Source organism: Rhododendron vialii, chromosome 9a (assembly GCF_030253575.1).
Source record: "Rhododendron vialii isolate Sample 1 chromosome 9a, ASM3025357v1".
Lineage (NCBI taxonomy): Eukaryota > Viridiplantae > Streptophyta > Magnoliopsida > Ericales > Ericaceae > Rhododendron > Rhododendron vialii.
Window position 1 is genome coordinate 29,080,741 of NC_080565.1, and position 16,385 is coordinate 29,097,125.

The window sequence follows — 16,385 nt, forward strand, 5'->3', positions numbered from 1 at the left end:
GTGCCGTGTGTGAGTGTGTGTGAGTGTGGGCAGGGGCTGCTGCCCACCCCTGGGCAGCAGAGCCCCCGCGTCCATAAAATAGAGCGTAGGACAGAGCCTGACTTTACACTCAACGTACATTTCGCTTCATCTTTTTACCAAAAAAAAAAAAAAAATGTATCAATATGCTTGGACTCTCATTAAAGAGTGCCGATCCATTCAGTAGGTAATACTGTAATAGACTTGGGAAAACCTCAATTTCATAACACAATCATGAGTGTTTGTCAAAACTTTGGAACGTAAAACTTATTTTCTGTCTAAGATCTTGTGTAAATAAAACAACTGTAGCATGTGAATATAATCTTTGACGTGTTCGGTATTACACCATACCTAAGTAAATTTTGATTATGAGTTTTGTCATAATCCGGACTCTACAATCTACCAGCTATAATTTATAAATCAAAAAGCAATTTGTGGCAGATCCCCTGTATGTTTTATTGTGTGAAATTATAATTTTGGCATTTCATGATGGTAAACAAAATTATAAAGAATTAAATTGAAAATAATTTATCTATTTGTGTGCATAAAATTAAAAGCAAAAACTGATTAAAGAGAAGCTAGAAGATCAATTGGCTACTTCTATCTAATATGTAATATACTGCTGATCACAATAATTTATCTATTTGTGTGCATATTCTTTCTTTTTATCACTACTGTTATGCATAATGAGAAATTTTTTTGGCACTCCACTTGGTATAAAATTATAAATGGATTTTTTAAAAAAGTTTGCTTAAATTTACACACTACACAATTCTTCTTAAAACACATTATCTATCATCTCTGTCTCAAAATGTTTGTCTAGTCCACAAAATGAGAACTTTAAAATAATAAATACATTTCAAAAGAATACAAATTTTTACCATAAATTAGAAGAACTCATTGATATTTAGTCAATTGTTGAATTTTCAATTTTTCATGAGAAAATGTATTACTTTTCAGTTATCGATTTGAGAACAGAAAAATATTTTGGGACGGAATGAGTACTAAAAATTAAATTTTAAAAAGCACACTTTTGTTTGTTAAACGTTTTTCAAGGAAAAAAAACTCATTTTTATCTACACCTATCTTTTTATTTTATTTTATTACACACCCATTCACATACCCACACTCATAACAAAGGTAGAGCCCGCACACACTAGTAGTGTGGGTGCTCTACCCTTGTTGTGAGTGAGGGTGTGTGAATGAGTGTGGTGTTAGAATTATTAAAAAAAAAAACAACAGCCCATTGACACCGGGAAATCGGACACGTGTTACAACACGCTTGGTTGGCTCGCTCAGTGAAAAAATAACAGCCCCATAGTTTTCTATTTATTTATTTGTAACAGATTAGCCCCATGCCACTACTCTCCAACAGAAATATTCTCCCCTTCCCTTCCGCAGAGTCCCTTCCTCTTCTCAAATCCCTCTCTCTCTCTCTCTCTCTCTCTCTCTCTATAGCTCCTTAGATACATACAGAGGAAAACGTATCGTATCGTTTAGAATAGATCACATTTTACGCATATCGCTTTAGCGCTTGCTCTCGCTCTCGCTCTCTGTGTGAAAATGACGGACACAACGGACGACATAGCAGAGGAAATCTCCTTCCAGAGCTTCGAAGATGACTGTAGGCTACTCGGTAGCCTCCTTAAGGAAGTTCTCCTCAGGGAAGCCGGCCCCCAATTCATGGATAAACTCGAGCGTAATCGGGTCCTTGCTCAGGTCTCTCTCTCTCTCTCTCTCTCTCTCTCTCTCTCTCTCTCTCTCTCGGGTCCTTGCTCAGGTCTCTCTCTCTCTCTCTCTCTCTAGAAGAAACAATTAGTCGGCTTCGGTTATATAATCGGTTGTAATCACTACCGCACATTGCATGTAGCGTTCATCTGGTTACATGCATTTGCATCTGTGTACGCGAAATATGTTTCTTTTCTTTGTGGATTGGGATTTTTCAGTTTCTGCGGTGGTATGCTCATCCAATCTACTTCTGCTAACTCACGCACATAAACGCATTTTAGGGAATAAGTGTGCATGCATATACATATACTCGCTTTTACAGTTTCTACATTGTCACTAATTTTTAATTTGAGATTCTAACATCCTTAACAAACGACCAGTTAGGAAATACAATCCCAAATTGCTTTGGTATCTAACGGGTGATCACTTGATATATCGTTGGGTTCTCTCCATGTAATAGCTTAAGCTTTTGGTTGGATATAAAGTTTCTAGTCGTGTCGCCCGTACATGCATATATATGTGTTCGTCTGCGCGGAGATGATGGGAGTAAGGTACAGATGGGTTCACTTGCCTCAACTCCCTTTGATTTATCACAAGGATATTTGATTGTTCTTAGTCGAATTTTGTTTCCAACTTGCCTCAAATGCACAAAAACCTTAACCGTTCTCTTCTCTTCGAGTGTCGTAGCATATGAATGATGCTATGTACACCATTCTCACAATATAATAAGCTGTCAGAGCCAATTGGAAAGCAAAATTATGATTTACCAGTATATATCTACCTTCTAAATAACCGCTTAATTTAGTTATATTTTTTGGATTGGCGAACAAAAAAGTAGCAAAAATTTCTCGCTTCGCCCCTGTCTGTGCGTGTGTCCATGTGTGTATGCATTGATGTATCCAAGGCTGCATGGGGGGTGACCACACCGGAAAGTTATCAAAAACCCTTGAATTGTAGCTAAATTGTAAGGGTTGCACGACCAAAGTTGGAATCCTGAATTTGTCCCTCTATGTATGCCTTGATCTGAAGACATGTGAGAGAACATTTTTAATCACGACTCTGCTTTCTTCTTTTGTCTAAAGTTTCTTCATATCTTAATTAGGCTTTCTTCGCTACAATAACTTTTGAGTCCGTCTGTATGCACTTTACGCCGGCTTTTGCATATGCGTACTGTAGTTGCTAAGAGAAACATTTTGAGGGGGTGTTTTCTGTGGGTGCAGGGTGCGTGTAACATGAGGCTGGCAGGGATAGAGGACGCGGCAGAGGTGCTTGAAAAGCAACTTGCATCAGAAATGTCCAAAATGACATTGGAGGAGGCCCTGACGCTTGCTCGAGCATTCAGTCATTATCTCAATTTGATGGGTATTGCTGAGACACATCATAGGTAACTTGAACTCACATGGTTTGACATGTCACTAACCCCACATATCCTCACATTCATATTCCACTCGCTGTCCTTTGGGAGATGTCAGGATATACTTAATCCACCTATGGAGCCTGCTTTGTTTGGTTTCCATCTTTGAAAATTATTTTTGATGTAATGAGTGGAGAGAGATAGATAGACAAAGTTATGGAGAACAGTGCAGGGAGAAAAATATTTTCTCAAAGCTGGGAAAGATTGTTTCTTGCAAGTTTTGTTGATCTCATATTTTTTAATAGTTCCCGTGCTGAATTCAACTATCCTGTATTCCGTATATTATTGAATTGGCACTTACAATTTTGATTTTTCTCTACAAGTCACAGATTGACAGTGTAAATTGTATGCTTTAGTGAAAAAGATCTATCTGGTTTTCTATTGATTTTCAGCATTTTCCTGAATAGCTGAATAACTTCGAGAATAGAACTTGATATTCCTGATTTGATTTCGATGATGTTTAGATCCATGAACTATGCATAGGAAACTTTCCAAAATTTTTGTGCCTGATAATGTTCCTTTCATGCAGAGTACGTAAGACGCGAAATGTGGCACATCTATCAAAATCATGTGATGACATTTTCAGCCAGCTGATCCAAGGTGGAGTTTCTCCAGAGAAGCTCTACGATACTGTCTGCAACCAGGTCTCATAATCTTGTTTCTTTTAGTCCTAATCTTCCATTTGAGGGTCACACTTTTAGTGTAGTTATATGGACTAGCTGCTCGATCTCCTCTGTTGTATTGGTAATTTGGTTTCTTTTTTATGCAGGAGGTTGAGATTGTTCTGACTGCACATCCCACACAAATCAATAGACGTACCTTGCAGTACAAACACATTAGAGTTGCAGTAAGTTTACGATAAATTTTTTTTCCCCAATGCACTGAATTTGTTTCTTGGAATGGTCAGCTACCGTGATACCGAATATTTATGTCAGTTATTTGGGTTTTGATTGTGAAGCTGGTTTTTCCTTGCAGCATCTCTTGGAGTTTAATGATCGAACTGATCTTGGCCATGAAGATCGAGATATGCTGATAGAAGATCTGGTCTTAATCTTTTGCTGATGTTAACTTCTATTATTATGACTTTGAACAATTCAAAACACGAATAATTCTTCCGGGTATTGTAGGTGAGAGAGATAACGTCAATATGGCAAACAGATGAATTAAGACGCCACAAGCCTACACCAGTAGATGAAGCTAAGGCCGGTAGGCTACTTGAAATTTCAGTTGTTCTACAACTTTCATGCGTTTGTTTTCCCTGAGAATAACATGTACCTCAGGCTTACACATTGTGGAGCAGTCCCTGTGGAAAGCTATACCTCACTATTTACGTCGTGTCAGTAGTGCTCTGAAGAAGGTTGGTTTTCAATCTATACTTATGGGATCCCTCTATGCATGCAATTATGCTTCTCTCATTCCATGATGTTTGCTTTTTCCCTGAATTTGTTTCCTCAGCATACTGGGAGGCCACTTCCCTTGACTTGCACGCCGATTAAATTTGGAGCTTGGATGGGAGGTGACAGAGATGGAAATCCAAATGTCACAGCAAAGGTGAGGTTTCTAGAATTTTGATCATTTCAACCTCTATGAACTGAAATTCCCTCGAGTTTCAGAGAAGAAAATGTGCTGTAGTAGTCATCCACAATGTAAAATTTTGTGCCTCATCATAGCATTTTCCAACAATTGTATTACACAAATATTATTAGGGCACATCTCTAGGCCTGCCCTCTCTGATGCCATTTGGCTTTGATTTGGGGGCATAGTTCTACAACAAAACGTCCCTGTCACCCCCCGGTTCTTGGAGGTTTAGGGGGGCCACTGTTTCAATGGTATTCTGAGAGCAGCCACTTTGTGCATATATTACCAAAGGTTAGGTTTGTCTCCAATAATCCCCCACCCATACCCCCAATGATTGGAGACTAGATGGGTTCTGTTATGTTGTTGTTGTTGGATGTGACTCATGGACCAGCAAAATGTTGTTCTACAAAAGCCATTATTTTTGGCACTTACGTGTAGGTGCATGTGGAACATATGGATGCATAGAAATGAAATAAACAAACCAGCAAAAGATTTTGGATGTGACCAAAATTCTTCAGTCAGAGGAAATATACGAATGAGTGTAGGAGCTCAGGCACTTATTTGGGGCACAGTTAAAGGGGGTTCCTTCTTGTTCCTGCTCATGTTTTTTGACACACCCCTAAACCCCAACAAAAAGGGAAGTGAAGTAGATAAAAAGAGAGAGGAAAGAATGGAGGCCTGATTGTTGTATCTCAATATGTTGTAGCAACTGGTTTTAATTGCTTGTGTTATTCTCCTTTATTGTCTTCTCGATCTCCAGAATTGCTATACTTTTCCAAATAATCTTCTACTGCATTTGGATGTGGTCCTCCTTATAACTGTTTAAGAAGTCTGTCATCTAAACCCCTTCAGGTGTGGTAAGCTCTGATTTTTCCAGATTATTGGTTTTTCTTTGTTTACAAATCTTAAAGATCATGTCTTCTTGTATGTCTCCGATGACCTTATTTTCAACGTTAAGGCAAGTTGCAGTACACTTACCCTGCTATTTGAAATGAAGCTTCACTCAATGGAAAGGCAACTTCACAAACATACTGTGGACGTTCAGTAGAAAATTTCTGTTTGGATGCCACAACTCCATGACACCAAAAACCCATTAGTCCACTTGAATTTTTTGGGTACCAATTGTGCGAGTCGTATTGTAAAGTGGAAATAGAGAATGATGAATTTTCATTTTTGACTGTATAGTACCATAGGCCATGAAAATGGCTTATATCAGTCAAATTATGTGTATAAACATTTAAGGGTATAATCTTCTTTTGTCTCAGGTTACGAAAGATGTCTCTCTTCTATCCAGGTGGATGGCTATTGATCTCTACATCAGGGAACTTGATAACCTCAGATTTGAACTTTCAATGAACTCCTGCAATGATAGATTGTCCAGACTCGCTCATGAAATTCTTGAAAGAGGTTCTCCCATCTAAGTTCCTTTGAAACTCCTGTTTTAGATAGCGTGGGGATGTAGTCATTCTTATTCATTGTGTCCAGATTTTTCTTTCTTAATCATCCTCTACTGGTGGTTGATCCAATCTTTGTAGTAGGCTATGTGTGACTTATGACTGGTTTTGTTTCTTTATTTTCATTCCTGGGTGCATTGCTATAGCATTTAATAATTTAATAGCTTAAAATCCTTACAAAGTTAGGAGTCTAGCATATGTGAAAACAAGAGTTAGCATAATGATGTCCCTTAGCTCATGGAGAATTTACCAACAAATTCCTTGCTAGTTGAAACAAGTAAGTGTGTTCATACTGTTAATTTGAAACTGCAGTTCTTCTATGTTGCATGGGTTTGCATGAAGGTTTATATATGAACAACCTTGTGGACAATTTTGATGTTCATCGTTGGCTGAGCCGTTTGAACTTATTTGTAGCATTCTACTTAATCAAGTTTACTCGTCTAACCTTTTCCATGCAAAAGTTTGGATGTTAGGTTCAATTTGACTTACGATGTTGTTTTCCTGTTTATGCTCCTGTGTCCTCTCACAAATTGCACCCAACAAGCAAGTTAAATGGAGCCTTTGGAGTTAGTCTAATAATCCTCTACGACTTATTATGCTTCATTTCTTTGTTTGTATCTATATGCAGCATGTCCTTGAAAAAACTGCATGAGGTATGTCAAAACAACGATACTAGATACCCGGAAAGGCACCCGCAAAATGAACTGTATGGATGAGATTCGTTTTGGGGGTGGTCCACATCACACCAACTTGGAAGTCCTATGCTCTACGTATGGTCATTTATATTGCATGGCCATGGTTACGGGTGTTAGGTGCGGGTATATTTTAGCTGTCAGATTCATCTCGTTCGCATTTCAAAAACACGATGTCACGGAAAGGATTTGTACTTCCCAATACTTGTTGCTGCTTTTGCATGCTACATAATCTGAGAAGTGTATGCATAGTTCCATGTTAAACTCGAATGAAAAATATTCTTGCTATGTGAATGTCCAACTAAAGATGTCGGATACAAATTCCATACCCTTACCCATGTGTTGAGTTTCCACCCCAGGTACTCTTACGCCACTGAACATTAAGAAGAGTCCATGTTTCATGGTTATTCTTCTGGGTAAATTGTACTTCTGATGTTGAAGTTGGTCTTTCAACTTTGCATGGACTAAATCATGCCACATGGTAATGGAAGAGGATCTCTTATAGTCCAATCATATACAGTGTCCCATGGTGACTATTAGATGCAAACCTACACGTAACTTGATCCTGTCCTATCTGTGCTGCATATAAACTTGCTCTCAAGTTTCATGAAAGTTTCAAGCACTGAACTTGTTTGCTACCTGTTTGACTCAGAAACATCTGCTGAGGATCGACATGAGAATTGGAACAAGCCCCAAAACTGGAGTCATTTGACGCATCAAGGCCAACAAGTGCCTTCCCTTCCAACACAGCTTCCAGCTGGTGCTGGACTTCCCTCTTGCACAGGTGATTATACGTTTGGGTTCTGCTCTCTATGCATGTCAAGTAATTTTTTCAAAGATTTTAATTTAATTCTATCCATCTTTACTTTTTTGTTGGGAACCCTGGGCTGACTCAATGGCGCATTATTATTTAGTCCCCTGATGCTTCTGAGATGCACATTCTGTTTTCTTTCTATCATAGAAATTATGGTTACAAATTCACGATTTGGAAATTTCACTAGTCTGTATCACCAACTATTAGTATCTAAGTGCTTTTTTCCTGATTCTTTAGAATGGGAACCACAATCAAGTCGAACTATACTAGATGGTTAAGTTTTGTTAGTATTGGAGAAACCTGACTTGGATGTATCTATGAGACGTGTCTAAAAACAAGTGTCTTGTTGATGGATAAACTTTTCAGATTTTCTTTCTTTTTAATTTAGATACATGAAAGTGTTGGAAACCAGTTGTTTTATTTTCTTCTCAAGATTTTCTGTTGCTGGTCTATCTCTGCTAGTTTCTAGGATCTCTGCGGAGTAATTACTTTTGGCCAATATCTAACTCACTTTTGAAATTTGCGACTACTTCTGATGTGTTCAATCATCGTGACATACGTGATATCTTGAGATTTGGACAGTATTGGAATCTTAGCATACGTGGTCTAATATATGTTGAACTTACTTTCCAGTACGTTCATGACTAAAGTTGATGCCCAAACTGGAGTTGTTTTCAGCCTTTTTTGCTTCTCTAATCATTAAATAGGCCTGATTTCAATGCGCTATGCACACTGGTTTTTTACCTTCCTAGTTTCTAACTTTCTTCATAACATTCTGCCAAGTTGATCATGTTCCCTCTGCATGTTTCATTCAATATTGTTTAAGTTAGCCTGTTACATCATTTCATACAAATAAACTATCATTTATGCTCCCTTTGTTTATGGATGTTCTATGTAGAGTGCCACGATGGGGACTCTCAATTTCCTAGACTTGAACTACCGGGGAGAAATCACATGCTGTTAAATCAACAGGTGCAGCATTGGATGTTTTCACCATATTGATAGTTCTTCTAAAGTTCTTAGGACACCAATCAGCATTTAGATAGATGACATTTTAGATTTTTCTTATTAGTGTTGTGGTTGTCTTCTAATATTTTTGTAGGATGGCCGGGGTTTTTCTGGATCAGATTCTTCGTCCAATGATTCAAATCACACCCTACAGAAAAAGCTTTCAGATGGGAACCTATCCAATTTAAATAATCATCCTGCTGCGACCCCACGTTCTGCTTCTTTCAGCTCTAATCAACTCCTTGCTCAGAGGAAACTATTTGCTAACTCTCAGATAGGAAGGAGCAGCTTCCAGAAACTTCTAGAGCCAAGCCTGATTCAACGACCTACAGTTGCCCCTTACAGAATTGTTCTTGGGCACGTGAAAGACACGGTATTCTTTTTCTAATTGATAGGTTGCAATAGATTTACACTGATGAGCGGGCTTTTTGTTCTTTCCGGTTTAGGATAGTAACTAAGCACACTTGCCTTTGACTAGCACCACACAGAAACTTTGTTTCTGTCATTCTCTTGCTCCTGATAGAACTGCCATTCCTCACGTGGGTCCACACATGCATAGAAAGATTGAAAGGAAAAAGAAGGGATTGCCTCTCAAAGAGTCGTTCCATTAAGTAATGTAGTTAGCTAGGATTTCTGGAACATCTTACTAGGCAGAAATTGAATGATGCAATCAGGCTTCAAGCTATAAATGTCTAATTTTTCTGTGGATTTTGAGATATTTGAGTGGAGATACCAGGAAAGGTAACGCTAGAAGGTACCTGAGTACGTTTACAAATTTTACTGGTTTTGAGACTGTGATGCAAGTTCATATGGTAGGGGAGACATTTGTGGTAAGCCTGTAAAGAAAGAGAAACAACGAACCTCTTTTTGACAGCAGGACTAACTTGAATACTTGAATGGAATGTGAAAAAGTTTCTTTTAGCACCAGTGATAATTGGGACATGACACTTTTAAATTCCTGTAATGGCGAGAAGTAATTTTGTATTTGTTTATTCGAATTCAGCTTGTGAAGACAAGGAAGCGGCTAGAGCTTCTCCTTGAAGACCTTCCTTGTGAATACGATCCTTGGGATCACTACGAAACATCAGATGAACTTTTGGAACCACTACTTCTCTGTTATGAATCTCTGGTATGAAATTAACGGTTACAATCCTCATACCCACACTCCCATATGTAGTGTAAGAAATTAATTTTGTTGCGGTTATTTAGAACTATCGATGTTTGTAGCAATCATGTGGATCCGGAGTGCTAGCTGATGGTCGGCTTGCTGACTTAATCCGGCGAGTGGCTACATTTGGGATGAATTTAATGAAGCTTGACTTGCGTCAGGTCTGTCTCATTTTGGATTCTACGTTGAAGCAATGCAGTTTAATTTGTTTTGACTTGAATTGCATTCTTGTGTTACAGGAATCTGGTAGGCACTCTGAGACACTTGACGCAATTACGACATATTTGGATATGGGTACGTATAGTGAGTGGGATGAAGATAAAAGACTGGAGTTCCTAACAAGAGAGCTTAAAGGGAAGCGGCCTCTAGTTCCTCTCACTATAGAGGTAAGTTGTTCATTTGTTATTAGCATTTTAGAAGATAATGTAGTACATGTATCTCCAATTGGAAGAGATAAAAGTACGAGCATATGTAGGATTTCAAGTAGTACATTGACATTTTACTGTAGGGCCTTGTTGGATATTCTTATTAGTTTTCATTCAAAATGTGGCTTGTAGTTATTTGTTGTCTTAATCATAGGTGCAATGGTTTTGTAAATGGGCAAAAACTTTAGATGAACACATTTAGCATGAGTAGTGTGGAACACATTCCAAGCCAATGTTAGAATACCAAAACAATAGAAAACCAAAAGAACAGATTTCTAACGTATTGTAGAATATCATAGGATACTTTCTATTATGTATATTTTTTTAACTTGTAGGGGTGATGGGAGCGGCAACATACTTTCAGCTACAATTATTCTATAGTTTCCTGGAATAGACTATGTTAAACAAACCAAACCAACCAAACCAACCAAACTGAGCCTTGTGTCCCAATCAATTGGGGTCACAATGATAAACAAGCCAGAAAAAAATATCTATGCAGAGGAGTTAATGAGAATGTGTTCGGATTGACAAAAAGCTGAAGTTTCTTAAGAATCTTCATCTTTAGTGAGCTTTTTGAGTTTCTGGTCAATTGATCAGGGAAAATCCACAAATACTATTCATTCTTCATATGGTACGAAGAAAGAAAACTTGTTTACAAATACACTGTAAGATATTGTAATGAACTCGTACATGCTGGTAAGGTTGTCTAAGAATCCTTGTAATCCAGTGACTGTCATGCAACTGCATCAGCTACTTTCTTAGAAAAAGTAATAATCCTGCACTAAACTCCCCTGTAAAATTAACTTCAAAATAATGTTCTTTTGTACCCTCATGTTTCACCTTTTCCCTCCATTCCTGCAACAAATTACACGTGAACATAGATCCTTGACACACCATAGTTGCAGTATTTGAGACTTCCATAGTTTTTTTTTTTCTAATGGTTTGAACATAATATCACTCAGTGAGTAATGTGTATGTTTTTCAATAATATGAGTTGGTTGTTGTGGTCAACTTATGTAGTTGGGTGTTACTTATCTTCTCTCCACTGGACTTTTTAGGTTCCTCCTGATGTTAAAGAAGTCTTGGACACCTTTCGCGTTGCTGCTGAGTTGGGAAGTGACTCACTAGGAGCATATGTGATTTCTATGGCTTCTAATGTACGGAACTATTAGCATCAAATCTTATGCTTCCACCAGAGTTTTCGCAATTACATATTACACTGATTTTGTTTCTTGCAAGCAGTGTTTATTTTCTCAGTTTTTTAATCTCCCGTTAGCAATCGACAATAATGTTTGTATATCCTTGTTAACTGGCAGGCCAGTGATGTCCTTGCTGTGGAGCTTCTGCAGAAAGATGCTCGCCTTGCTGTTTCTGGAGAGATAGGCAGACCATGCCCTGGCGGGACGTAAGATTTTACCTCTTCTTTCTGTTTTACCGCATACAAGTATGCAACTACAAACATTTGTAAAAGCAATCATGATTTCTGGTTAAGTAGATTGGCTTACTTATATTTGGGCGTGTTTGAACATTAAATTTAACAAAAGCACAACATCTTGTTTAACATTGCTTTCAGAATGGGATTATTGCGAATTGTTTATGGGTAGTTGTTGCTTTTTTTTTTTGGTTAAAGGGTAGTTGTTGCTTGGACAACAGAATGATACTATACCATTCTTACTAGATTCAATAATTAAGGATCTTAATAGTAAATTAATACATTCAGGTAACAAGTTTTTTTTTTTGGTAAATACATTTACGTAACAAGTTGATAAAATGCATTCAGGTGACATGCACATGCATGCGCACATGCACAATGTGGCTCTGTTTTCGATAATACAGCCTTGAAATGCCTGGACAAAATGAATAGACTTCATACGCAAGTACCATCTAGTGGCTTCAAAGGCTAATTAGTTTCTTTGGCTATTGCAATGCTGAAATAGGTTTTGATATTGTATTTTGTGCATTTTCTTGTTATTGTTTCAAAGGAATAGCTGTGATGACATACTTGAAGAGTTTTGGGATCCCCAAATAACCGGGTTTAAGTAACAATTACTTACGATTTGCTGTTGGAAATGTACTTCTAAAGGCCTGACCCATCTGGCTGGAAACTTCTTTGTCACTACTCTCATGCCTTTAGTCATAGGTCATGGGGAATTAATGAGAAATCTGGCATTTCTTATGTGAAAGAACCCACTCACAGTGAAATTTCTTTTATTTATGTTACTCTTTGAAGGTGTTCTTGAACTCACCATCTTATGTTCATCACCTGGAACAGGCTACGAGTGGTTCCTCTGTTTGAAACTGTAAAGGACTTGAGAGAAGCTGGAGCAGTGATCAGGAAATTACTGTCGATTGATTGGTACCGGGAACATATAATTAAGAACCATAACGGACATCAAGAGGTATTTTTGGAAGCAAAACACATCCACGTTACGTTAGTTTTGTTTAGTATCCATGAGACTTTTGGAGCTTACGAAGTTATTTTTGACAGGTGATGGTTGGGTATTCTGATTCTGGAAAAGATGCTGGCCGCTTTGCTGCTGCCTGGGAACTTTATAAAGCTCAAGAGGATGTTGTAGCTGCATGCAATGAGTATGGCATCAAAGTTACATTGTTTCACGGGCGTGGAGGAAGTATTGGTCGTGGTGGAGGGCCCACCTATCTTGCCATTCAATCCCAACCACCTGGTTCGGTAATGGTAAGTTGACTGGACTTTACCGTTCCACTTATCGGAAAAATAGAGAAATGGTTTTAACTTTTTGATTTACCCTTGATTGTGTAATGTTCCCAGCTTACCATCATGCATCTGTCTCTCTAAGAAGTTTGTTATTTGGGTCTTATGGCCAATAGTTCGTATTACCTCATTCTGCCACTGACTTATGTCTAGGTTCTTTACCACTTCCAACAATCACAAGGACTTCAGGCTGCTTCACTGTCCAGTGTTTTGTGAATTTTACATTTGAGGACCTGCCAACCCTAGTTTGAATTCTTATAAACTTCTATGGCTTTCGAAAAATGCGTCTTTAAGTCCATATAGTAAACTTCCTTCTGTAGTCTGAGTGAGAAAAGGTTCTAAGCATATCATTTTGAATTCATTTTTAGGTGCTGCAGTTATCTGAAGCTTCCTTAATACCCACAGACCATATTGAAGTTTTTTTGATAGAAACTTCCCTTGTGCAGATTAGATTAATGTCAATACTGAATTCCCGAATCAATTGCTTGACATTTGTACAATATTTATGTAAATAATGATCTGTGGCCTTTTATTTAATATTAGCATTGGTCTTCTGTTTGAATTATAGGGTACCCTTCGTTCAACTGAACAGGGAGAAATGGTACAGGCAAAGTTTGGTCTACCGCAAACTGCCGTCCGACAGCTAGAAATCTACACAACTGCTGTGCTTCTTGCAACCCTCCGCCCTCCTCTCCCGCCTAGGGAGGAAAAATGGCGTAATCTCATGGAGGAGATCTCAAAAATAAGCTGCCAGAGTTACCGAAGCACGGTCTATGAAAACCAAGAATTCCTCGCTTATTTCCACGAAGCCACGCCACAAGCAGAATTGGGCTTCCTCAACATTGGAAGCCGCCCCACAAGACGAAAGAGCTCGGGAGGGATTGGACACCTTCGCGCAATTCCATGGGTATTCGCGTGGACCCAAACAAGATTTGTCCTTCCTGCTTGGCATGGAGTGGGAGCAGGACTAAAGGGTGTTTGCGAAAAGGGACATACCGAAGAAATCAAAGCAATGTACAAAGAATGGCCGTTTTTCCAGTGTACCATAGACCTTATAGAGATGGTTTTAGGGAAAGCGGATATCAACATAGCCAAACATTACGATGAGGTTCTTGTGTCAGAGTGTAGGAGAGAACTTGGTGATGGACTGAGGAAAGAGCTTCTGACGACGGAGAAGTATGTGTTGGTTGTTACTGGGCATGACAAGTTGTCGGAGAATAATAAGAGTTTGCAGAGGTTGATTGAGAGCCGGCTTCCTTATCTAAACCCTATAAACATGTTGCAAGTGGAGATACTAAGGAGATTGAGGCGCGACGACGATAATCTTAAGCTTAGGGATGCTTTGCTTATTACTATAAATGGGATTGCTGCTGGTATGAGGAACACAGGTTGAGTATTGCAAACCCTTTCAAGGAACAAGTCTTCCACCAAAAATGGTGTTTCTTTTTTCTTTTTCTTTTTTTTCCCCTGAGGACTTTATCATTGTATTAGTCCTTCTTTGGTGGTCTGTCTTATACCTATGCATAGGTTATGCCGGAATTTTTAAGGATAGTAATAGTTTGGGAAATTTTGGTAACTGCAAGTCTGCAATGGTTATCAGATGTCTTGCTTTAAGTATTATACCTGTTGGTCCAAACTATGTTTGAATTCTCAAAGCAGGAAGAATGAAAGCGAAAATGACACAAGTTGTTGATGGTACTGTTAACTAGTTCTTTGATTACTCTCATGGCTATGTTTACAGCTCCTGAAGGTATGTTGAAAAATTGTGGAATGAGTTTATGCAGCTAAAGATTTGTGGCACAAAACTGCTTACTGTGATGTTCAAAGCAGTGGAAGTTAAATCTTTCCAATACGAGCTATATGTAGCGACTACAGGGACAAGCGACACGGTTATCAACACGACCAGCCAACACGTAAACTTTAAAAAATTGGAGGACACGACACGCTTGGGGACACGTTTTAGAAAATATTTATGAATAAACAGACTCGGTTACTGTATTTCAAAACAAGAAAACAAACCCAACATTTGCTTAACCCTACTTCCCCCATTAAAGCTGCTGCTCGTTGTGGTGGTGGTGGTTGTTGTTCTTCTCGTCCTCATTGGAGCTTGCTGAATTTCACATTCGATTTGGACTGCATGTATTTTGGTTCTGCAGACTGCAATTACCCTCGCATGCGCCGCAACAGCTAATTGGGTGATATGAGTTAGGGTAATGGCTTTGACTAAAATTCTACCATGCCAAAGATCAACACAATAAACAATGTAAGCGGAACTGAGTTCTGCTTCAGTTGTAATCGGGTTCCCCGCAAACGGGAAGTGAAATTGGCCCTTAGGTTTAGTCGAAGTGCGCGTAAGCTGAATCAGACATTTGAGTTATCAAAAATATTAATGTAAGCGGAACTTAAAGTTTCATTCATCTTAACATTAAGATTGGGACCCACTTGTAAAGCTTAACCATGGTTACATAGGTTTTGGAATTTTGTTGCCCTATTTAAAGGAGTTTCTAATCTCTCAAATTTGTATTTAATGCGAAGCATTATTTGTTCAAGTCTTTCCTCTTCTCCTAAGGTGCTGCAAGGTGACAGCCATGAATACATTATTCTCGTATATCATACATCAAACCTAAGGTGCTGCAAGGTGACAGCTGTGAATACGTTATTCTCTAATATCATACATCAAAACACGTGTTTGAAAATGTTTATCACTAGAATATTAATGCTTCCTGATAATACAAGCTGCAATTTTCTTATCGTGATTTCGATCCATTGCTACCGCAAATTATATACGGTCTTTCTATTGTTAGCCCACTGGGCTGACGATAAATACACTAGAAGACTAGAAAAACACGCATTCTTGTGTACTTTATACACCATTTAATACACATTCACATACTTATTATTGTCAGCCCATTGGGCTGATTTTTAGAATTTTCCAATTATATACTAGTGTAATGTTCTTAAATAAAGTTCTATACAGATCATTCGCATGAACAAACTGCACATGCACTAATGTGCGTGTTTCAAAAGCTAGCATCTAAGCCTCGAGAAACATTTTATTTGGGCTAAAATCAAGTCATTGATCTCAGTCTTGTTTATTTGGGCGGGCTACGAACACGACTGCTCGCCACTGAACTATCTGCAGAAGTCCTCTTTCCTAGTGAGCCTTTTCTAGCTTGCATATTGCACCACATCATGTACCACTAAAAGACCCATTGATCAGGATTTACTTTCTTGAGAGAAGTGAAGAGATATGAAATATAAAAGGTGCGTAGAATTTCCGGTCTCGCGATTTCCGTGGTAGTAAACTACGATCGAGTCGATGAGACAAAACTTGAGGTTTTACAGTGGCGGACAA

General features: G+C 38.4%; 1 protein-coding gene across 1 annotated transcript; it reads left to right on the forward strand.

Moving 5' to 3' along the window:
• Positions 1–1,379: 1,379 nt before the first annotated feature.
• On the forward strand, positions 1,380–14,735 carry LOC131300866 (phosphoenolpyruvate carboxylase 4). The gene is made up of 20 exons (XM_058326875.1): positions 1,380–1,737; positions 2,967–3,130; positions 3,690–3,804; positions 3,930–4,007; positions 4,136–4,204; positions 4,288–4,366; positions 4,441–4,517; positions 4,616–4,711; positions 6,004–6,145; positions 7,537–7,668; positions 8,597–8,670; positions 8,801–9,079; positions 9,710–9,835; positions 9,934–10,035; positions 10,114–10,260; positions 11,358–11,456; positions 11,616–11,704; positions 12,572–12,698; positions 12,788–12,994; positions 13,599–14,735. The coding sequence occupies exons 1-20, from the start codon at positions 1,582–1,584 to the stop codon at positions 14,421–14,423; spliced, it is 3,183 nt and encodes a 1,060-aa protein (XP_058182858.1). The 5' UTR covers positions 1,380–1,581; the 3' UTR covers positions 14,424–14,735.
• Positions 14,736–16,385: the final 1,650 nt, after the last annotated feature.